Source organism: Hemiscyllium ocellatum, chromosome 3, assembly GCF_020745735.1.
Source record: "Hemiscyllium ocellatum isolate sHemOce1 chromosome 3, sHemOce1.pat.X.cur, whole genome shotgun sequence".
Lineage (NCBI taxonomy): Eukaryota > Metazoa > Chordata > Chondrichthyes > Orectolobiformes > Hemiscylliidae > Hemiscyllium > Hemiscyllium ocellatum.
In genome coordinates, this window is record NC_083403.1 from 145,144,700 (window position 1) to 145,170,949 (window position 26,250).

Sequence of the window (26,250 nt, forward strand, 5' to 3'; positions counted from 1 at the left end):
AAACCTTTAGTTATCTCAAGAATGTAACTTACAAGAAGTTTTGGAATTTACATATTAATGAATGGAAACCTGCAACTCATTCTAGAAGATGAAAGACTTAACAGCAATCCAGGTTTGTTCAATGTATCATTTCAGTTGCATGACACTGTAATCTTTTCCTATAAATTCTATGCTTTATGATCCTCTTTCAAAGCTACCTGATGAAGGAGCAGTGCTCCGAGAGCTAGTGCTTCCAAAAAAGTCTGTTAGACTATAAGCTGGTGTTGTGTGATTTTTAACAATGTAAAAATTGGCTGTCATGTTTCCTATATTATAACACTTCTTTGGATGTGCAGTACTTTGTAAACAATCTGTGGTTATAAAGGCACTATGAAATTGGTTTAGCTCAGTTGGCTGGAGTGTTGGTTCACAAAGCAATATGATGCTATAAGTGTGGGTTCAATTCCCATCATTAGTTTGAGGTTACCACGGTGGGTTCTCCTCCCTTCCCTGAGGTCTGGTGGCCCTCTGGTTAAATCAGCACCTGTCACTTCTCTCTAATAAGAGAGTAGCCCTTATACTGACAGTATAATGTCAATGTAAGGTACAACACAAATGTGTGCTCCATTTCATTCGTGTCTATTACATGTGGTTTCTTTCACATTCCCTTTGTTCTATTAGTTAATTCAGTTCATGCATTTTTTTTAACCAGTTTAGAATGAAAGATTTGCATTATAGAACATAGGACATGGAAACGTACAGCACAGTACAGGCCCTTCGGCCCATGATATTATGCTGAGGATTATTCCTAATGTAAAATAATATAACCCAACCTACACACCCCTCAATGCACTGCTGGCCATGTGCATGTCCAGCAGTCTTAAATGTCCCTAATGACTCTGCTTCCACCACCACAGCTGGCAAGGCTTTCCATGCATTCACAACTCTCTGCGTAAAGAACCTATCTCTGACGTCTCCTCTACACCTTCCTCCGAACACCTTAAAACTATGACCCCTCATGCTAGTCAATCCTGCCCTGGGGAAAAATCTCTGGCTATTGACTCTATCCATGCCTCTCATTACCTCGTATGCCTCAATCAGATCACCTCTCTTCATTCTTCTCTCCAGAGAGAAAAGTCAGAGCTTAGTCAACCTCCCTTCGTAAGACAAATCTTCCAGTCAAGGCAGTATCCTGGTAAACCTTCTCTGCACCCTCTCCAAAGCCTCTGTATCTTTCCTATAGTAGGGCAACCAGAACTGGACACAATATTCCCACATGTGGTCTCACCAGGGACTTGTAGAGCTGCAGCAAAACCTCGCGGCTCTTAAACTCGATCCCCCTGTTAATGAATGCTAAAACACCATATGCTTTCTTAACAACCCGATCCACTTGGGTGGCAACTTTGAGGGATCTATGTACTTGCACATCCAAATCCCTCTGTTCCTCCACACTGCCAAGAATCCTGTCTTTAATCCTATATTCAGCATTCGAGTTCGACCTTCCAAAATGCATCACTTCGCTTTTATCCAGGTTGAACTCCATCTGCCATTTCTCAGTCCAGCTCTGCATCCTGTCTATGTCATGCTGCAGCCTACAGTAGCCCTCAATACTATCAACGGCACCTCCAACCTTTGTGTCATCAGCAAATTTACTAGCCCACCCATCAATCTCCTCATCAAAGTCATCTATAAAAACTACAAAAAGCAGAGGCCCAAGAACAAAGCCCTGTGGGACCTCACTCACCACTGACCTCCAAGCAGAATATTTTCCATCTACAACCACTCTCTGCCTTCTGTCAGTCTACCATGGGGAACCTTATCAAATGCCTTGCTGAAGTCCATATACACCACATCCACTGCCTGACCTTTATCAACCTGTCTCGTCACCTCCTCAAAGAACTCAATAAGGTTTGTGAGGCATGACCTGCTCCTCACAAAGCCATGCTGACTGCCTTTAATCATGCTATGCTTTTCCAAATAGTCATAAATCTTATCCCTCAGAAATCTTTCCAAAAGCTTGCTGACCACAGACGTAAGACTGACTGGTCTGTAATTGCCAGGAATTCCCCTGTTAAGTTTCTTGAAAAGAGGAATAACATTCGCCTCCCTCCAGTCCATCAGTAAAACTCCCGTGGAGAGTGAGGAAGCAAATATCCTCACCAGCGGCTTAGCAGCCTCCTTTCTCGCTTCCTGGAGCGGCCTAGGTTAAATCTGGTCTGGCCCTGGGGATTTATCAATCTTAATGTTTGCCAAAATTTCCAGCACATCAACTTGATCAATCTTGATCTGTTCAAGCCTATTTCCCAGCTCCTCAAAGTTCTCATTCACAATGAGGTCCCTTTCCTTAGTGAAAACCGAAGCAAAAAACTCACTTAGGGCTTACCGTATCTGCTCAGACTCCACACACAACTTCCCTACGCTATCCTTGACCAGCCCTACTTTCTTCCTGATCATTCTCTTATTCCTCAGGTATGAGTAAAATACGTTTGGGTTCTCCCTAATCCTTCCTGTTAAGCCTTTTTTGTGCCCCCTCCTGGCTCTCCTTAGTCCATTTTTGACCTCCTTTCTAGTAAGCCTGTAATTCTCTAACGCTGTGCTAGATCCTTGCTTCCTCCACCTTACGTAAGCTGCCTTCTTCCTTTTGACAAGAAGCTCCTCTGTTCTCATCATCCAAGGCTCTTTAACCTTACCCCTTCTTGCCGGTCTCAGAGACACAAATTTATGCATCGCTCACAACAACTGTTCCTTAAATAGTCTCCACATGTCTATTGTGCCCTTTCTGTGGAACATTTGCTCCCAGTCTGTACTTCCCAACTCCTGTCTGATAGCATCATTATTTCCTTTTGCCCAGTTAAATATCTTCCCTCGGTAACTGCTCCTTTCCCTCTCCATGGCTATGGTAAATGTGAGGCAGTTGTGGTCACTATCACCAAAGTGTCTGTATTTATTCTTCACAAAAACTAATCAGCCTCAATTTCTGAATTTCAGATTTCCTGTTTCTGCAGCATTTTACATTTTTCTTTGTTGGTGTTATATTTTACATGATTAGAACATAATTTAGGAAATAGACATCTCGTGTGTGAATAAATGTATTCGGAGTGTCCCATCATTATTTGTGCATCATGTAAACAATACATCACTCGACAACCCATAGTAAGATCAGTGAAATGATTTGAAGAACGCTCCAGCATTTCATGTTGACCAGTATAATTATCTTAAACTTCTGGAAGCCACAAGAAGCACATGGCGGCAGACATGGTGTGATTTAAATCCATGCCCAGAAGAGATTGTGTAACTGAAAAGGATCACAATTACCATCTGTATAAAGTGCCATAAGTGTGTTTAAGAGATTTCCTAAACCATGTGGCTTTCAATTTGTTACTTTTATCACCACATTACTCTTGGAAGATACATCCAGCCATATAAAAGTACCTTCATAAAAAGCTGAAAACCCAGGGGAGGTCAGACCTTGCCTCTTTGTCAATCCAAGGTCTAACCTTTGAGGCTGAAATGAATCATCTGCAGGGCTACTCAATGGGAGAAGGTAGAAGAGAACTTCGTCAAACAAGAAATACTGCAGCCAGGAAGTTACAACTACTCACTGATGCACAGGTAGAAGGTGGTCAAGACTTTAACAAGCACATCCAATCCTTGTTGGAGTCACTGCGAGAATAAATTATGGATGTAAAGGATCTAACTGTTGAAACCTGGAACCCAGCAAAAGTGACCTTGATGAGCTAAATGGCCTGCTTCCACACTATAGGGATTTTATGATGGTGTTGGTGAAGTAGAGATTCTAATGTAATAGATACATCATTGAGACCAAAACCTGTAAGCAAGTGAAAAGGAACGGAATCCAAATTTGGCATGCACCGAATCTATAAAAGCAGAAAAGATCACTGATAACAAACCAATAATTTCACTAGCAAGTGAGACAACATCAACAGCAACATCAACTTGTGGCCTAAGTGTACAAATGAAGACAATTCAATGTTTTGAGCCTACTCTGCTATTCAAGGGTGCAGTCACTTTGATAGGATTATACTATAGGCTTCCAAATAACCAGCAGGTAATAGACAGACAGAGATGTGGACAGTTTTTTGGAAATGTGAAAACAACAGAGTTGTTGTGGTTTTGGGTAATTTTAACTTCCTCTTTGTTGATTGGACTCAATTAGTGCTGAAAATGTGTTGCTGGAAAAGCGCAGCAGGTCAGGCAGCATCCAAGGAGCAGGAGAATCGACGTTTCGGGCATGAGCCCTTCTTCGGGAACTCAATTAGTGACAGGGGCTTTGATTAGGTGTATCCAGGAGGGTTTTTTGAAGCAATGTTGTGTTGCCATAGTCTTACCAGACCATAGGAGCTGCTCTCTTATTGGAGAAAGAAGTGACTGGTGATGTTTTAACCTGAGGGCCACCAGAGCTCAGGCAAGGAAAGAGATTGAGAAGGAGAGTCCTTCATGGTAGCCTCAAACAGGTGATAGGAATTGAACCCATGTTGTTGCCATCACACTACACTGTACACCAACAATCCAGCCAACTGAGCTGAACCAATTCCCCCTTGAAGTAATACGTGGAAGTCTAAATAGGGAATGGGCTGTACCAGATGTTGTGTGAGGGAATGAACAAGGCTAGGTGATTGAAGTTTCGGTGGGGGAGCATTTTGGGAACAGTGACCATAATTACTTAAGTTTTAAGTTACTTATAGGTCAGGATAAGAGTAGTCCTTGGGTGAAAGTACAAAACTGGGGGAAGGTTGAAAACCACAATTTTAAGCAGGAACTGGGGAATGTAGGTTGGGTGCAGCTGTTTGAGGTTAAATCAATATATTTCATGTTGGAATCTTTTGAAAGTCGGTTGATTAGAGCGCAAGATCAGCATGTTCCTGTGAAAATGAAAGGTAAGGATGACAAAATTTGGGAACCTTGGGTAACAAGTGAAATTGTGAGCTCAGTCAAAATGAAAAAAAAAGAAACATGTAAGGTTTAGGAAACTGAAGATAGACAGGAACCTTGAATAATGTAAATAAAGTAGGCGTGAGAAGGGCTAAAAGGGGACATAAAATGTCCTTACAAACAGGATTAATAAAAACACCAATGCAATTTATACATGTATGAGGAGCAAGAGGGTAGCTAGGGAAAAAGTTGGTCCACTCAAAGACAAAGGAGAGATTTTATGGTGTGGAACTGGAGGAAGTAGGTGAGGTACTTAATGAATATTTTGCATCAGTATTCACAAAGAAGGAGGACATGATGGATGGTGAGTCCTGGGGAGGAGTATGTAGATATCCTAGGGCATGTTAACATAGAAAAGGTTTTGGGTATTTTGAAAAGCATTAAGTTAGATAAGTAACACAAGTTCTGAGAGTCACCAGACTCAAAATATTAACTCTGCTTTCTTCCCACAAATGCTGCCAGACCTGCTGAGTTTATCCAGCAATTTCACTTTTTGTTTCAGATCTCCATTATCCACAGTTCTTTGTTTTAATTTAAGGCAGACAAGTCCCCAGGACTGTTGGAATCTATTCCAGAATACTGAGAGGCAGGTAAGGAAACTGGGGGGACCTTGTGTGAAATCTTTGTATCCTCTTTAGTCGTGGGAGAGGTCATAAAGAACTGGAGAATAGCAACATTTTTCCTTGTTTAAGAAAAGCAACAGGGATAATCCAGGTAATTACACGCTGTGAGCCTTATCTCTGTGGTAGAGAAATTATTGGAGAAGATTTTTAGGGACAGCTTTTACTCACATTTGAAAAAAATCTGGACTTATTATCAATCGGCAGCATGGCTTTTGTGTGTGCAACATTGTATTTTAAAAACTTGATTGAATTTTTTGAGCAAGTGGTGGATGGTTATATGGAAGGGTTTGGAGGGATATGGGCCGGGTGCTGACAGGTGGGACTAGATTGGGTTGGGATATCTGCGTCAGCATGGACAGGTTGGACTGAAGGGTCTGTTTCTATGCTGTACATCTCTATGACTCTATGATTCTATAAGTGGCAAAGATGATTGATGAGGGCAGGGCAGCAGATGCTGTCTATCTGGACTTCAGCAAGGCCTTTGACAAGGTTCCCTTGACAGCTGATACAAAAGGTAAAGTCACATGGGGTCCATGGTGAGCTGGTGAGATGGCCACAGAACTGGCTTAGTTGTAGAAAATAGAGATTAGCAATAGTGTTTTCTGACTGGAGATCTGTGACCAGTGGTGTTCCACAGGAAACAGTGCTGGGACTCCTGTTGTTTTAATACATATAAATGATTTGGAGGAGAATGTCAGTGGCTTTATCAGTAAGTTTACAGAGCTATGGATAGTGAGGAGAATTGCCAGGGGATACAGTCGGATGTAGATAGGCTGGAGACTAGGGCAGAGAAATGGCAGATGGAATTTAATCCGGACAAATGTGAGGTGATGTATTTTGGAAGATCTAATGCAGTAAATGGCAGAACCAGTAGAGGCATTAATACGCAAAGGAATCTAGGCATACAGGTCATCAAATCCCTGAAAGTAGGAACACAAATGGATAATATGGTCAAGGGGGTATATGGCATGCTTGCCTTCATCAGTCATGACGTAGCGTATAAAAATTGGCAAGTCATGTTGCAGCTCTATAGAACTTTAGTTTCGCCACTTTTGGATATGGCGTATTTAGAAAGGGTACAGAAACAGTTTAAAGGATGTTGCCTGGTTTGGAGGGTTTTAGTTATGAGGAGAGATCAGACAAACTTGGTTTGTTTTCACTTGAATGTCAAAAGATGAAATTATGACTGGCAATGGATTGACTGCATAATCGGAGTCTTTTTCCAGTAGTAGAAATGTAAATTACTAGGGGACATATATTTCAGGTAAAAAGGGTGAAGTTTTTAAAAATATACTTCAATTAAAATTTTTTTTTAATATTACAACAAATACAGAACAATACAAATAAAACCAAAAAAATTTTCAAAAACCCAAACTCCCCTAATGTACCAATGTATAAACATATAAAAATATATTTTTGAAATCCCAACTAACTACTTAACCAAATAAACAATAACTAACAACAAACTAATAAATAATACTAATACAACTCAGCAAAACAAAACACTAACTCACGAATATCGAGTGCATAACTTTTCACATTTTCGTACGTTCGCAGGTCCCCTTCTCTGGATATTAGACTCACAAAGCACAATTGTTACGGCAATATAAAAGCCCTTATTAGTGTGGCAGACTGTGTCCAAATAGTTCAAAAAGGACTGCCATGTCTTATAGAAATTCTCAGTTTTGTGGTGCACCATACTTACAAGAAAATCCAAGGGGATATGCTGCATAACAATTTTACCACAACCTGACAGACCCGGGGGATTTTCAGTCAGGGTCTAGATTAAAGTGGTGCTGGAAAAGCACAGCAGTTCAGGCAGCATCCGAGGAGCAGGAAAATCGACATTTCAGGCAAAAGGAATAGAGGCAGAGTGCCTGCAGGGTGGAGAGATAAATGAGAGGGGGGTGGGGGTGGGGAGAAGGTAAGCATAGACTAGAATAGGTGAATGGGGGTGGGGATGGAGGTGATAGGTCAGAGAGGAGGGTGGAGTGGATAGGTGGGAAGGAAGATAGGCAGGTAGGACAAGTCATGGGGACGGGTGCTGAGCTGGAAGTTTGGAACTAGGGTGAGGTGGGGGAAGGGGATATGAGGAAATTGGTGAAGTCCACATTGATGCCCTGGGGTTGAAGTGTTCTGGGGCTGAAGATGAGGCATCCTCCAGGTGTCGGGTGGGGAGGGAGCGGCGGTGAAGGAGGCCCAGGACCTCCATGTCCTCGGCTGAGTGGGAGGGGGAGTTGAAATGTTGGGCCATGGGGCGGTGTGGTTGATTGGTGCGGGTGTCCCAGAAATTTTCCCTAAAGCGCTCTGCTAGGAGGCGTCCAGTCTCCCCAATGTAGAGGAGACCGCATCGGGAGCAACAGATACAATAAATGTTATTAGTGGATGTGCAGGTAAAACTTTGATCGATGTGGAAGGCTCCTTTAGGGCCTTGGATGGAGGTGAGGGGGGAGGTGTGGACGCAGATTTTGTAATTCATGCAGTGGCAGGGGAAGGTGCCAGGACGGGAGGGTGGGTTGTTGGGGGGCATGGACCTGACCAGGTAGTCTTTGTGGAAGGCAGAAAGGGGTGGGGAGGGAAATATATCCCTGATGGTGGGGTCCATTTGGAAATGGTGGAAATGTCGTCGGATGATTTGGTTTATGCGAAGGTTGGTAGGGTGGAAGGTGAGCACCAGGGGGGTTCTGTCCTTGTTACGGTTGGAGGGGTGGGGTCTGAGGGCAGAGATGCGGGATTTCAAATACCCAACCTAACAAGATATTCTTTCCTGCTCAGAAAGTGAGGATGTTGAAAAGTTTTTTTCTTATGTGCATCTGCAGGGAACACACTGGGCAGGCCAAGAAGAGGGGAGATTGGGTCCTTCTCCACCCTTACACCCAAAATCCCCGCCATTGCATCGACCACTGTGCTCCAGTATGTTTGAACCCTGCCACAGGACCAGAGATAATGGGTAAGAGTGCCCATACTAACTTTACACATGGGACATGTTAAAGATACCCCTGGTTTAAATTTTGACAAATGATTTGGAGCCAAATGGACCCTGTGGAGAATCTTCAACTGTAAATCTTCAACTGGAAGATATCTTTCTTACATTTTCCAAATATCTTCCCATGCCTCTGAGGAGAGCTCAACAAGTAGCTCTTTCTCCCACACCCTGCAAAGCCTATCAAACTCATCTGAGGGGCTGTCCCCCAGTTGATGATATAAAGTGCTGACAGAAAGTGTACTCTTAGCACTGACCACCCTCCTCCCTCTGTTGGATTTGTTGGGATCAGTCAAAAGTGTAGTTTTTTTTTGAATAAAATCCATAGCTTGAAAACAAAATGAGGTCCCTGCTAGATAGCTCATATTTCTGCACTAATTGATCAAAAGACATCATTGTGTCTCCCTCCAATAAATCACCCCTGCAAGACGCACCCCTAGCCACCCAATTTTTGAATCCAGAATCATCGTCCCTGATTGAAAACCCGGCATACCCACAATGGGTGTCAATGAAGATGTTTTACCAAAATTGCCTTCCTTCTATGAAATAGCCCTCCATGCTTTAACAGTATTGATAACTATTGGGCTATGGCAATACTCCTCAACTTCCCCATTTTGTCCAAAAACAACAAACTAGTAAGGGGGCACTTTGCCTGAGAGGTTTTGATATCTAACCATATTGAAAAGGGGTCCCCACAAGTGCAATCACTCACATAAGATAAAAGCAAGCTTATAGTTTTTAATGTCCAAGAGATCTACTCCCCCCAGTCTGTCAGGCAATTGCAGTTTAGCTCATTTAATAAGGGGCCGCTTGCGATGCCAAACAATAGATTTGAATCAGCTGTTCAGTCTCCTGAGTGTTTATTCATTGAAAATCAGGAGGAGCATCCGTACAGGATACAACAAACGGGGAAGATTATTCATCTTAATAAGCGCTATCCGACCTAACCATGGGACTGGAAGCGCCTCTCATCTCTAAAGGTCTTGTTTGATTTTGTTGAATAATTGACCAAAATTAGCTTTAAACAACAAATCAAGAACTGAAGTGATGAATACGCCCAAATACATAAACCCCCGTTACCACTTAAATGGGAACCGATATTCACCGTCAAGACCTAGCACCTTTGTAAGACCACCCAGCCTCTGATTTTGCAAAATTAATCTTGTACCCCGAGAAAGATGCTAATTGTGCTGATGCATTGTATCAGGCAAGGCACCGAAACTGCTGGATTTGACAAAAAAATGAGAACATCGTCTGCGTTCAACAAACACATATAATTTTGACCCCATTTCTGGAGCCATTATATTGGGATCTCGATGAACCTTTCCTCATCTTATAAAGGTTTCATCCAAGCCAAACCACTCCAGAATATAAAAAAGGTACGGCCACTCAACTCGGTCAAATGCCTTCTCTGCATCTCGAGAAATCACCAATCCCTGTATTGACTGTTGTTGACATGCTTGAATTACATAAAGCAGCCTCCTAACATTATTGGAGGATCTGCGGCCCTTTATGAAGCTCGTCTGGCCCTTTTAACAATAGAAGGTAACACAGTCTCCAACCTTAACGCGACAGTCTTAGAGAAGATTTTAAAGTCAACACTTAAGAGTAAAATGGGCCTGTAAGAAGCCCAGGACCTTCCCTTTTTTAAGAATAAGTGAAATATTGGCTTATCTCAGAGATAGCTGGAGACAATCATGACTGTATGAGTCATTAAATATTTTGAGCATTGGCCTGACAATATGTTTATAAATTCCTTATAGAATTCACTGGGAAGTCTACCAGGACAAGGCACCTTCCCATACTGAAGCTGCTTCATGGCTTCTGCACGTCTTGCTCTGAATGAGGGGCATTGAGAAAAGACTGTTGTTCGGGGGTCACATCCAAGAGCTCCAAATCCTTGATAAAGGATTCCGTCTTGGTCCAACCCTCCTCTCAACACTCAGGTTGATATAATTCAGAGTAAAATCTCTGGAATGCCACATTAACTTTTTTGGAATCACATGTTAGGTTCCCAGACCCTTCCCTAATCAACATCATGGCTTCAGGGGCGCTCCTTTTCCTGGTGAGATACGCTAGGTACTTGCCCGGTTTGCCACCATGCTCATATAACATCTTTTTGCAAAAGTAAGCTCCTTCTTTGCCGTCTGTGTGAACACAGAATTCAGTGCAGACTGCAGCGCCATAATCCTCTGTAGAGTCTAGATTAGAGTGGTGCTGGAATCCTCTGTAGCTTGACCAACGAGGACCTGTCAAAGTAAACCCTTGCTTTCAGGAGATGTTGCTGTTCATCCTTCTGCCGCTTCCTACTGGCAAAGTAGGAAGTAACTAACCCCCAACATAGGCTTTGGCAGTTTCCCAAAGGACAGATGGGCTACTAACCGGGCCTGAGTTAATGTCTAAGAATGCCCCAAATTTCTTAAAGAAGTACTGCACAAACTTATTATCCTTAAGAATAAAGGGATCCATTCTCCAGTGCCTTGGGCACATTATAGCGTCTTTAATTTTAACCAACAGGTACACTAGAGTGTGATCAGAGATGGTAATATTACCAATCGTACAAGATGCCACCAAGTCCAGAATTGCCACTGGGGTCAGAAAAAAAAAATCAATCCTGGTGTGACATCTGTGTGGATTGGAAAAAAACGTAAAATCCCTGCCTTTGAGTGGAGGAGCCACCAGACGTCCACCAATTCTAATTCCACACACAGATCCACTCATTATTTAGTTTGTACAGAGAGTATTGGCGGGGAGGAGTGGCATTTGGCAACCTGTCTACTCTGGGATCCATTAGATAATTAAAATCTCCCCTGTAATGATATGCTGGGACTCGAGACTGAGATCACATCTACCAGGGGATGGGCTGGAGGGCAGTAAACATTTAAAACACCATATTCTTCCCCCTTTTATCAAGGTTTTGAGGATTACAAACCTCCCATCTGTCTTTAACACACTCTAGTAATTTAAATGCAGATTTCTCCTAACCAATATAGCCACTCCCCCACTTCTGGTATTTAAAGATGAAAAGTAAACCCGATCAAAACCATTCTGCTGTCATTTCAAATGCTCCCCATCATACAAATATGACTCCTGTAATAAAGCAATATCCACCATTTTACTTTCTAAGACTTGAGAGTACCTTTTTCTTCTTAATTGGAGAGTGACTCCCCTTGATATTCCAGGTGCATCATTTAATCAAGTCCTTTGTCATAAACTTCTGCAGTAATATTTAGATTCCAGAGACGGAGAAGCTCAAATTACAAATAGCCGAGCCTATGTCCCAAAATCCATCGAACATAAATCCACTACAGTTAGCAAAACTACAAAGCTATCAAAGATTATAGACAACAAAAACCAAAAAACAAACCGACATATAAAATGCCAAAGGCGCTGAATAGGGGAACTCAAACCCTGCCCAAAGGGGGCATCTACACATCCCAGGACCCAACTCCTCATCCTGTTGGCAATACTGCAGTTGAAGCATTTGAATACCTGAACCGAGCATAAACTGCCAGTAAGTAGGCGTCTAACCATCCCAACCATTTTCCCTCCTCCTAGAGAGAGACCACCACAAACACAAGCAAAAAAGAAAGAAAATACACCATGAAATGACAATATGAACAAAGAGATTTTGAAATAGTTAAGTACCCCACCCATCCTTTGGTATAACTTAACTTAGAAATTGAAAGTACACATCCCAACCGCTCCTGAATACAGTTTAGACCAATAAAAAAAATAGGAAAAGAAAGTCCCAACCAGAATTCCTCTTTTTTTTGAAGAGAAACAGAGACATACCCAAACAACACTACTATTTGTACACATTAAATTGTTCAGATTAGGTAAATTTGTCACAAAATCTCTTGTCTTCTCTAACATGTCAAAGAGATGTACAGATTCATCTAACGTAATCCAAAGCATCGCCAGATACCTCATAGTACTTGATCCCGAGCTCCCTCGGTCTTCTCTTGATGCCGTCATAGGACTTTCTTTTCTGGATCACCATCGCTGAGAAGTCCTAGAAGAACATGATCTTAGAGCCCTTGTAAATTAGGGCCTTCTAATTCTTCCCCTGGATTCTGGAAGCTCTCACAATTCTCTCCTTATCGCTATAGTGATGAAACCATACCAAGATGGGACGAGGATGTTGGTCCAGATTCTTTCCCACCTATCTGCTCCACCTTTCTCTCCGACCTATCACCATTACCCCCATCTCTATCCACCTATTATACACTCAATCATCTTCTCCCCAGCCCCACTCCCTCCCATTAATCTCTCCGCTCCCGAGGCTTACAGCCTCATTCCTGATGAAGACCTCCTACCTGAAATGTCAATTTTCCTGCTCCTTGGATGCTGCCTGACCTGCTGGATGAATTTGGGATAGTGGAGGGGACGAGCAGAGAATAGTTCACAGGTCAGCGTAATATCGAGGGCCGAAGGGCCTGTTCTGTGCTGTATTGGTCTATGTTCAACACCCACTCACATATATACACACGTTCACACTCATATGCGCACACTCATACATATATACAACACTCATATATACACAAACACACTCATATACACACACTCATATACACATGCACATTCATGTACACACACATTCTCACATTCATATATACACCCACACTTACTCACACATACACATAATCACACACTCACACTCCTATATACACACACAGTCCTATATATACACACATACACTCATATACACAAAGACACACACATATATACACATACACACACTCATATACATTAGAATTAGAATCTCTGGTGTAGAAACAAGCCCTTTGGCCCAACAAGTCCACACTGACTGTCCAAAGAGTAGCCCACTCAGACACATTCCCCTACTCTATATTTACCCCTGACGAATGTACCTAACCTACACATCTCTGAACACTATGGACAATTTAGCATGGCCAATTCACCCTAACCTGCACATCTTTTGATTGCGGGAGGAAACCAGAGCACCCAGAGCAAACACATGAAGACATGGGGAGAATGTGCAAACTCCACACAGACAGTCGCCCGAGGCTGGAATAGAGCCTGGATCCCTGGCACTTTGAGGCAGCAGTGAGTCACCATGCCACACACACACACACACACTCACTCATATATACACACAATCACACACTCATACTCCTATACACACACATACACATACTCACACACACATATATACACATATACACACACTCATATACACACTTATATACACACACACTCATATATAAACATACACACTCATTATACACACGCATACATACACATACTCATATATACACCCACACACGTATATATCTGCTCATATACTTCAGCAAGGCATTTAATAACTTTCCCCATGGTAGGCTCATTCATAAAATCAGGAGGTATGGGATACAGGGAGGTTTGGCTATCTGGATTCAGAATTGGCTGGCTGACAGAAAATTTTTTGCTCGAAGATTTTAACCTACTGCGAATCCTCTTACAAGGATGCCTTCCTTGAAGAAGCTCTCTTCCTCCCTCTACAAGGATTTCAGTGAGTCCCTCTCTCACTGCACCCCCCAGGTCATCTCCTCTGCACAGAAACTCTTCAGCCACGTTCTCAAACAGACTCGTTACCACAGCCACATCTCCTTCCTCAGCACCTGCCTAAGGTACCGACTGATCCCACACGGACTCCGGACTACATTCCAACCAACAAAATTTGGATCCAACCAGGACCCTCCAACCACAAGGTATGAATTCAGATTTCTCCAGTTTCCTCATTTCCCCTCCCCCCACCTTGTCTCAGTCGGTTCCCTCAACTCAGCACCGCCCTCCTAACCTGCAATCCTCTTCCTGACCTCTCCGCCCCCACCCCACTCCAGCCTATCACCCTCACCTTGACCTCCTTCCACCTATCCCACCTCCATCGCCCCTCCCCCTAGTCCCTCCTCCCTACCTTTTATCTTAGCCTGCTTGGCTCTCTCTCTCTTATTCCTGATGAAGGGCTTATGCTCGAAACGTCGAATTCTCTATTCCTGAGATGCTGCCTGGCCTGCTGTGCTTTGACCAGCAACACATTTGCAGCTGTGATCTCCAGCATCTGCAGACCTCATTTTTTACTGGCTGACAGAAGGCAGAGGTGTAGATCGCAAGTATTCTGCCTGGAGGTCAGTGTTGAGTGGTGTCTTGTAAGGTTCTGTTCTTTGGCCTCTGCTCTTTGTAGTTTTTATAAATGATTTGGATGAGGAGGTTGAGGGGTGGGCTAGTAAATTTGTAGATGACACAAAGGTTGAGGTCCCATCGATAGTATCGAGGGCTATTGCAGGCTGCAGCGTGACATAGACAGGATGCAGAGCTGGGCTGAGAAATGGCAGATGGAGTTCAACCTGGATAAATGCAAAGTGATGCATTTTGAAAGGTCGAATGCACACTCATATATACGCACGATTATAAACACACACGCACACTCATATATACACACACACACACTCATATATAGACACACACACATATGTAAACACACACACATATATACACACGATTATATACATATACACACAAACATATATACACACATGTGCATATCTATATACACACACACTCATACATATCCACACACACATATACACAAACACACTCATACATACACTCATATACACACTCATACATACACACATACTCATATATACACACACTCATATATACATAAACTCATGCATGCACACACTCATACATACACATATATACACACACTCATGCATCCACTCATATATACACGCACTCATACATATATACACTCATATATATATATATATACATACACTCATACATGCACACACATATATACACTCATACATCCACTCATATATACACACTCATACATACACACACTCATACATACACACATATATACACACACTCATACACATATACCCACACTCATACATACACACTCACACATACATACATACACACACACACACGCATACATAACTTAAATATATACACACACGCATACATATACTCAAATATACACACACCCATACATACACACACTCACACATGCACTCATAAAGACACACGCACTCATACACACATATATATACACACACTCATACATATACGCAGATACTCATACATATACTCACATTCATATATCCACAATTCATATATACAAACTCATACATCCACTCATATATACACACACTCATATATCCACTCATATATTATATATATATATATATATATATACACACACACACACACACTCATACATATATACACACACTCATATACACTCAAATATACACACGCATACATACACTCAAATATACACACACAAACGCATACATACACTTAAATATACACACTCACTCATACATCCACTCATATATACATACACTCACACATCCACTCATATATACACACACTCACACATCCACTCATATATACACACACTCATATACACACACACATACTCAAATATATACACACACACTCGTACTCAAATATATACACACACACTCATACGCTCAAATATACACACACACGCATACATATACTCAAATATATACACACACTCATACAAACACTCATATATATACACACACTCATACATACACTCATATATAAAAATATACATATACACTCATACATCCACTCATATATATATGTATATACACACACACATTCGTGCATCCACTCATATACATACACACACATACATCCACTAATATACACACACACTCATACATCCACTCATCTAAACATATGCACACACACATACATCCACTCTAATATATATACACACACTCATACATCCACTCATATACATACACACACATGTACATCCACTCATATATGTATACACACACATACACTCAAATATACACACTCATACATATATACATATACACACACACACTCATACATCCACTCATATACATATATTATATATATATACACACTCATACATACACACACATATATTATATACACACACGCATACAAACACACTCATACAATCAAATATGTACACACAAGCATACATACACTCAAATATACACACACACATACACTCAAATATACACACATTCATACACACTCATATATACACGCATACATACACACACTCATACATTCAAATATACACACACTCATATATACACTCATATATATATATATATATATATACACACACACTCATACACTCAAATATACACACACACACGCATACATACACTCAAATATACACACACTCATACATACACACATATATACACACATACTCATACATACAGGAGAAAGTGAGGACTGCAGATGCTGGAGTTCAGAGCTGAAAATGTGTTGCTGGAAAAGTGCAGCAGGTCAGGCAGCATCCAAGGAACACAAGAATCGACGTTTTGGGTATGAGCCCTTCTTCAGGAATGAGGAAAGTGTGTCCAGCAGGCTAAGATAAAAGGTAGAGAGGAGGGACTTGGGGGAGGGGCATTGGAAATGCGATAGGTGGAAAGATGTCAAGGTGAGGGTGATAGGCCGGAGTGGGGTGGGGGCGGAGAGGTCAGGAAGAAGATTGCAGGGTAGGAAGGCGGTGCTGAGTTCGAGGGATTTGACTGAGACAAGGAGGGGAAATGAGGAACGCCTAATTGTGGAACGTTTCAGAGAGCACCTCTGGGACACCCGGATCAACCAACCCAACCACCCCGTGGCTCAACACTTCAACTCCCCCTCCCACTCCACCAAGGACATGCAGGTCCTTGGACTCCTCCATCGACAGACCATAGCAACACGACGGCTGGAGGAAGAGTGCCTCATCTTCCGCCTAGGAACCCTCCAACCACAAGGAATGAACTCAGATTTCTCCAGTTTCCTCATTTCCCCTCCCCCCACTTGTCTCAGTGTAATCCCTCGAACTCAGCACCGATTTACTAACCTGCAATCTTCTTCCTGACCTCTCCGTCCCCACCCCCACTCTGGCTTATCACCCTCACCTTGACCTCCTTCCACCAATCGCTCTTCCAACGCCCCTCCCCAAAGTCCCTCCTACTCATACATGCACTCATAAAGACACACACTCATATACACACACTCATACATGTACACAGACACTCATCCATCCACTCATATGTACACACACTCATACATACATCCACTCATATATACACACACACATGCATACATCCACTCATATATACACACACACATGCATACACTCAAATATACACACACATGCATACACTCAAATATACACACGCAAACACATCCACTCAAATATACAAACACAAACACATCCACTCAAATATACACATACACGGTCACTCAAATATACACATACACAGTCATATATACACACACTCATACATCCACTCATATATACACACACACATACATCCACTCATGTATACACACACATATTCATACATCCAGTCATATACACACACATACATCCACTCATGTATACACACACACTCATACATCCACTTATATCTACGGCACTCATACATCCACTCATATATACGCACACTCGTACATCCACTCAGATATACACACACTCATATATATACACACACACACAATCCAATCATACACACACACATACATCCACTCATGTATACACACACACTCATACATCCAATCATAAAGATACACACTCACACATATACATATACACAGACACTCATACACACACTCATATATACACATGCACTCATACACTCAAATACACACGCACACACGCATACATACACTCAAATACACACACATGCATACACACATATACACACACACTCAAATATACAAACACACTCATACATACACTCAAATATACACGTACACTAAAATATACACACACTCATACACACATGTATACACACACTCTTACACACACACACTCATACATATACATGTACACAGACACTCATACATACACTCATACATAGACATACACATGCATGTACATACATACACTCACACATACACACACACACTCATACATACACACACACTGACACATACCCACACACAGATATCCACACACGCGCACTCACACGTACACTCAGATATCCACCCACACGCACACTCATACATACACACACGTGCACTCACACGTACACTCAGATATCCACACTCACATATATACACACACTCATATATATATATATATACACACACACATATATACACACACACTCATATTATACACACATATACACCAACATTAACACACACATACATACACTCAAACGTACACACACTTATACATACACTCAAATATACACACACACTCATATATATACACATACACACTCATACATATACACGCACATACATACACATATACACATTCATACACATATACACACACACCCTCATATATACACACTCATACATACCCACACACATACAGATATCCACACACGCGCACTCACATGTACACTCAGATATCCATCCGCATGCACACTCATACATACACACACGCGCATTCACACGTACACTGAGATATCCACACTCATATATACACACACTCATATTATCCGCCGCCATTTCCGCCACCTCCAAACGGACCCCACCACCAAGGATATATTTCCCTCCCCTCCCCTATCAGCGTTCCGCAAGGACCACTCCCTTCGTGACTCCCTTGTCAGATCCACACCCCCCACCAACCCAACCTCCACCCCCGGCACCTTCCCCTGCAACCGCAGGAAATGTAAAACTTGCGCCCACACCTCCACACTCACTTCCCTCCAAGGCCCCAAGGGATCCTTCCATATCCGCCACAAGTTCACCTGTACCTCCACACACATCATCTATTGCATCCGCTGCACCCGATGTGGCCTCCTCTATATTGGTGAGACAGGCCGCTTACTTGCGGAACGCTTCAGAGAACACCTCTGGGCCGCCCGAACCAACCAACCCAATCACCCCGTGGCTCAACACTTTAACTCCCCCTCCCACTCCACCGAGGACATGCAGGTCCTTGGACTCCTCCACCGGCAGAACACAACTACACGACGGCTGGAGGAGGAGCGCCTCATCTTCCGCCTGGGAACCCTCCAACCACAAGGTATGAATTCAGATTTCTCCAGCTTCCTCATTTCCCCTCCCCCCACCTTGTCTCAGTCGGTTCCCTCAACTCAGCACCGCCCTCCTAACCTGCAATCCTCTTCCTGACCTCTCCGCCCCCACCCCACTCCGGCCTATCACCCTCACCTTGACCTCCTTCCACCTATCCCACCTCCATCGCCCCTCCCCCTAGTCCCTCCTCCCTACCTTTTATCTCAGCCGGCTTGGCTCTCTCTCTCTTATTCCTGATGAAGGGCTTATGCTCGAAACGTCGAATTCTCTATTCCTGAGATGCTGCCTAACCTGCTGTGCTTTGACCAGCAACACATTTGCAGCTATATACACACATATACATTTACACACACACACTCATATATATGCAGACACACGTACATACACGCACGCTCATATATACGCACACACTCGTATATACACATACTCATTTTCACACACATATACACCCACACTCACTCATATACGCACACTCCTATATACAAGCACACACTCCGACATACACACACACATACGCAGACATATACATATGTAGGTAAAAACAATGACTGCAGTTGCTGGGAACCAGATTCTGGATCAGTGGTGCTGGAAGAGCACAGCAGTTCAGGCAGCATCCAATGAGCAGCGAAATTGACGTTTCGAGCAAAAGCCCTTCATCAGGAATAAAAGGGTGAAGGGCTTTTGCCCGAAACGTCGATTTCGCTGCTTGTTGGATGCTGCCTGAACTGCTGTGCTCTTCCAGCACCACTGATCCATGTACATATGTATGCGCATGTACACACTAGTATGTATACAAATGTGAGTAGACTTATATATGCACACATACATATGTATATACACAATACACATGCACAAACACAAATTACACTCAGACACACATATAGGCACATGTATGTATAAACACATACTTACACATGCATACATATTCTGCATGCACAACATATGTACTGTACACAGATTTCTCTTAAGATATGTTATGAATATATGCACACACATATACATAGCATATAGACATGTCTATATATATAAATAAAAATGCACACACACATATACAGACATATCTATATCGATAGATATACACAGCCTTTTCCTCAGAGGAAGGGGAGCTGTCAACAGGCCGCGCCTGTGACCCTTATCACCCGATGACATGTTGTGTTGGGGGCTGGCGGTCGGTGATTGACAGTTGGGGGCCTAGCCCCTCCTCCGCCTGGCCAATGAACGCGAGCGCCGTGACGTCAGTGGGCGGGATGGAGGGCGCAATGGCTCATTCCACCGGTGTAGAGTGTGGGGGGGGGGGTGGGTGTTGGTGTTCGGGGTGGGTTCCCCCTCCATGTGGCTGTGTTTGGTTTGACCGCGGGGAGCGGGGATGGACTGACGTCGACGTTGAATGAAGTCGGTGATGCGGTTCCCGAATGTCTTAGCGAAGTGAAAAGAAAGGGAGAAAGAAAAAAGAAAGTTTAACCAAAGGGGACGGTTGTTGGCCGGTGTTTGCATTTTGATTTTGAACAAGGCAGATCAATGGGGATTAATGGAATGTAACTTGTTGCGGCCGGAGCGCTGTTAAAGTGAAAGAGACACAGGCGCCATTTTGTTCCTTATTTTAAAAAGAAACCTCTCCTCGGCCCCAGTTGTGATCAGCCCCAGGGAGGGAGGGATTATGGCGAAGAAAACCTACGATTTACTCTTCAAGTTGCTGCTGATCGGAGACTCCGGAGTGGGCAAGACCTGCGTGCTTTTCAGGTTCTCGGATGACGCCTTTAATACCACTTTTATCTCCACAATAGGTGAGTGAGTGAGTGAGGGAGGGAGGGAGGGAGTGAGGGCGGTCAGCGCCTCCGGCCCACGCTCCCTTCCAGCCCCCGCCCTGGGTGGAGGCTCTGGGGCGGCTGTCGGACACACAGCTCGGGCCTTGCGCCTGATCTTACAGCCTTTTTTTTGTTGTAAATAACAGGATTGCCCAGTGTAATGTAGTGAAGCCTCGGCCAGGGGGAGTGTTACATTTTTTAACTGATAATGTCTGTGTCCCTCAACGTTTCTTTTACTCGTGAAGGCAGGATGTTCAGTTAAACCTACTGAGGTTGATATTGTGTCGGAGCAGCTTTTGGACCTTTTTTCATTTTTTTTCAAACCGTGTTTTATTCCTGTATGATTTATCATTGATTTCTGAAGGGCGGGTTGCATTTTTTAAACCAAGCTACCGTTTTTTTGCTAAACTTGGTTAATGGTGTTTCGGCCTTTTGGAAACACCTTTTAAAATGGTTAGAGCTTCCGATTTGAGCGTTTTTCTACTTTATGACAATACTAAAACAATACATTCTGATCTGGACAGAAAATTGGTTAGCAAGGGCAGAATGGTCGTAATAAATGGCTTATTCTCAGGTTGGTTGGCTGTCAGTAGTGCGGTACCTCTAAGATCAGTACTCGAGGTACTAACTGTCATATATTTCAAGAATTTGGGGACTAAATGTAACATTTCTAAGTTTGTAAATACTGCAAAACTTGATGGGAACGTATATTGTGAGGAGGATGGAAAGAGCATACAGGAGATTTAGGCAGGCGAAGTGAATGAACAGCAACATGGCAAATGAAATATAAAGTGAAGTGAAATATAAAATCTCTTAAATTATGAGAGACTAGGAAGTACTGATGTGCAAAAGTCACAATAACAGATACAGCAAGCTGTTAGGAAGGCAAATGGTATGTTGACATTTAATGTAAAAGCATTTGAGTAAAGGAGCAAAAAGGTCTTGCTTCAAACCTTTGGAATTTGGGTGACATTGTACCTGGAGTAGTATTATGTACAGTTCAGGTCTCTTTGAAAGGAAAGATGTACTTACCGGAAGGGAGTGCAACACTGATTCATCAAATTGATCCCTGTGATGTTAGGATTATCTGATGAGCAGAGACTGAATCTGTTGTACTTAAAGGAACAAAAGGTGACTTAATCAAAGGCTCCTAAGGGACTTGTCAAGATAAATGTCAGAAGGGTGTTTCTTTCAGCTTGCAGTGTCTAAAACCAGTGAACACGGTCTTACTGTAAATGGTGAATCAGTTAGGGCTGAGGTGAGGGGGGGAATTTCGTCACTGAGAGTTGTGAACCTTTGAAATTCTGTACCCAAGAGGATGTGAATGACTTGTTTGGAGTGTGTTTAAGACTGACTTCGATACGTTTTTAGATTCTTAAAGACAAGGGATAAGGAGTTTGTGTGGGGAAATTGCATTGCTGGAGATTTTGTTCAGTGGAGCAGGCTTAAGAAATTGAGTTTATTCTTCGCTTTCTGTTTTTTTAAATGTGCTTTTAGTAAAAAAAAAGGATTAGTTCATTGATTTAATTTCTTTTGAACTTTTTTGGGTCAATTAGTTGAAAAAAGGGTCAAGTAACTAAATATTAGTCATAGTATGTTTGGAGATTTAACCTTTGAATCTGTATAGATAAATATTTCAATGACCGCTGAATATTCCCCAAGTCATTATAATTATATACATTTTGTTTAAATATAGTTTGTATTTTAACTTTTCAGTTGACTAACATGGCCTAATCAGAGGAAGTGATACATTCTTATGGGATGCAATCCAGTTACTTCAGCTAAATTGTTAATTTTTGTAAGTGGGGTCAGTTGCAATCAGAGTACTACAGATCATTTCCACAGTTTGCTGTTTAGCTCCTTGTGCCGGTTCTGACCCTGAATGAGATCATGATTGATCACATATCTGATGTCATGTTCTTTGCCAGACTTTAATAATCTAAGCTTTCAGTCTTAAATATAGAATTAACAACTGATCTAGAATGGCAGAAGAGAATGTCAAGCATTTGCAATCTTTTATGAGAGGAAATGTTTCCTAATTTCATTCCTAAAAGGTCTGGCTCTAATTTTTGATTCTCCCACCTCTTCCTAGGCTCATCAAACAATAGTTCCTTTCTAGTTAGTAAATTCTTCCTGAGATTTAGTGTCCAGATTGCTTGTAGTGCTTCACTTGTGATTTAACTAGGGTTTTGTCTAGCTGTAGCGGGACTTTGTGTTCCCTTGTGTTGAAGTCTGCATTGGATTTGAAGGCCAACATTCTCTTAATCTTTCTGGTTATCTTCTGGACCTGTCCGTGTCTTTACAAGTCAAACCTGAGAGCTCCTGTTTGGCTACATTGAAATTTGTTTGCCAGCGTGAAATCCATTTGCCACCATTTTGTCTCTGATTTAATCAGTTGATAACCTTTTTGCAATTTGTGCTTATACTCATCTGTTCACTAACATGCTTGGGTTTCTCTGTGTCATTCTAAGTTACTCTTAAAGATGGTGAGACAGGGTTCTTGTGTCACTACCTCTGAACTAGGACACCCATGTTCAAGTCCTGACAGCTCCAGAGGAGGATAATTACATCTCTGTACAGGTGATTGGATGATGCCTGGTTAGTTCCTGATTTGGATCCTTGCAGAATACAATTGGTCGCATCCTGTCTGTTAGGGTTCCTGTCTGATGTCTCAAGTTATGCTTCCATTCTGAACTGAACGAGTCAATAATTTGCCTTCAATTCCATGAATTTCAACTTTTAAGTAACCATTTTCATTAAATATCTTTTAGATGTCTGTATAAATGACATCTCAAGCCATTTCCTTTTCTACTTCCCTGTCTTTTTTAAGATATTTATTAAAACTCCCCTGTTTGAACAGTCGTTTGCCTTAATGTTGGCTTGTATGGCTCTGTAAATCTGGCCTGATAATCTCCTGTGGATGTGTACTATATTCAAGGTACTGTATAAATGCAAGTTGTTATAAAATTAATTTAACTTAGTCCCCCCCCTTTGCTCTGAGGAAATTCTCGTTAGATGGTCGTTGAATAAATGGGTCTTTTGGACCAAAATGATTCCACTGCTTCAGGCAAGGGTTTGAATGAACAAAGGTGCTAACAATGGGGTCTTGAATTTTCTCAAAGTTGCTAAGTGTCCAGCTAATCTGGTTTGGAGTCCTTAGTTCTTGCAAATGATTGCATGATTTGCCATAAATCGAGCAAAAGCTTGTTTGTAAATCTTGGAGATAACTGTTCTATTTCATATACAGAGACCACAAAGGTGACAGGAGTACAACAAATGTTGGAAACATGAAACCAAACAGAATGCTGTATATACTTCAGCAATATCTGTATGGGGAGGTGAAGTTTGTATTTGACATTGATGATGTTTGAGTGTTTTGCAAAGTTAAACATGTAATTTTTAGGCAGGTGAATTGGTGGAGGATTTAACAAATGAACTATAAGGTCTGACTTAGGAGACCACAGCCCTATTGAAAAGTAAAAGGTGTAATAATGCCAATCACACACCTGAATTCCAGTCTCAAACGTCTATGGTTGCCTAATGCCACTGCTTAACCCATTGTTTAGGTGAATGTGATGCCAGTGGATTGCGTACATGCAGATGCTTTGAATCTGTTCCTGTGCAACTGTAATTTGTAAAAAAGAGAATACTGATTCTCCATCTAATGATCTGTTCACCTGAAACCTTGAATTTTGTATCTTGGATGCAAACAGGCAGAATACCAACTAATACTGTATTGTAGTCATGATCTGATGGTGTAATTTGCTAATCTAGCTCAATTCTTAAAGAGCCACAGAATTATTCTGTTGTGTCACAATTTGAGTTTTGAAGAAAGGAAAAGTTATGTTTCTGCCTTGGGACTTGAAATAATGTTAACTGAGGCTAAATCTGTCCTTTTTGGTGGATGTGAAAAATACCACAAACAGGCATTTTTGTCTAAGGTCCTGACCAATATTTTTGCTATGGTAATTAACTGATCTTTATTCTCTTACTGCTGTATATTATACATTAAAATGGTGACTTCTCTTCAGTGTTACTTAATTGGCTGCAAAATGCTTTGGGCATTGACATTGTAAATAGGTGCTTTATAATTGGAATTTCTTTTTGATGGTGAATAAGGTTATAAATGTTAATAAGTACAGTCAAACAAAACATCTCCAGTAGGATCAATTGTCTGGGGTTTGAACTAATTTCTATATATTGGTGACAAGTTTACACACCGCTAAGGAAACTGTGTATTAAGAACATTTAATAGAAATTAGTTAAGTAAATGATTCAATAGTCAAAGTTTTTAATTAAAGGTTTTCTCATGACTGGTCAAATGAGCTGCAGCATTTATTTCCAGTTACATTCTTCTTTATTATGATGACTATCATGTCATGCATGTCCCTCGCATCTAATATGAATGTTAAAGAAAATAGACTCCCAAATGGAGTGTGTGGTTAAAAACTGTGGAATTTCGTTGTTTTAATGGAACAAGAACACAGCTTTTATTTATGGATGAGCTAAAGTGGACATCAATTATATTGATTTTCTAATTCGCAATCCAGGAGTCTGCCAACCTAGGGGTCTGGATTGGAACGTAGGACAATTTGCATGGTGGCCAACATGAATACTTCGGTGAAATTGAGGCTATTACACTTATGTTGTGATTTCCAGCACTTTACATTTGCATGCTGCAAGGCTCAAATAACCTGATGAACAACGAATGCCAGCTTCTTTAATGGTTTTTAATCTCAAGAGAATCCCCTTGTGGGTAGAAACGTATTTGCATTCTAGAATACGTGGAGTCAGCACAGTGGAATGAGATCCCATTAGTCACCTTTTTTAGAATAGCTTCAAGGTTAGTTGCTGGTTCTTGGCATTGAAA

The 26,250-nt window shown here is 41.9% G+C and overlaps 1 protein-coding gene across 1 annotated transcript in view; it reads left to right on the forward strand.

Annotated features, from left to right (window-relative positions):
• The first annotated feature begins 20,917 nt into the window (after positions 1 to 20,917).
• Positions 20,918 to 26,250, forward strand: part of rab10 (RAB10, member RAS oncogene family) — an 82,708-nt gene continuing 77,375 nt past the window's right edge. The window contains exon 1 of the mRNA XM_060854291.1: positions 20,918 to 21,359. Within this exon, the coding sequence (XP_060710274.1) occupies positions 21,233 to 21,359 (127 nt within the window). The 5' untranslated portion in view covers positions 20,918 to 21,232. The remainder of the gene's footprint in view (positions 21,360 to 26,250) is intronic.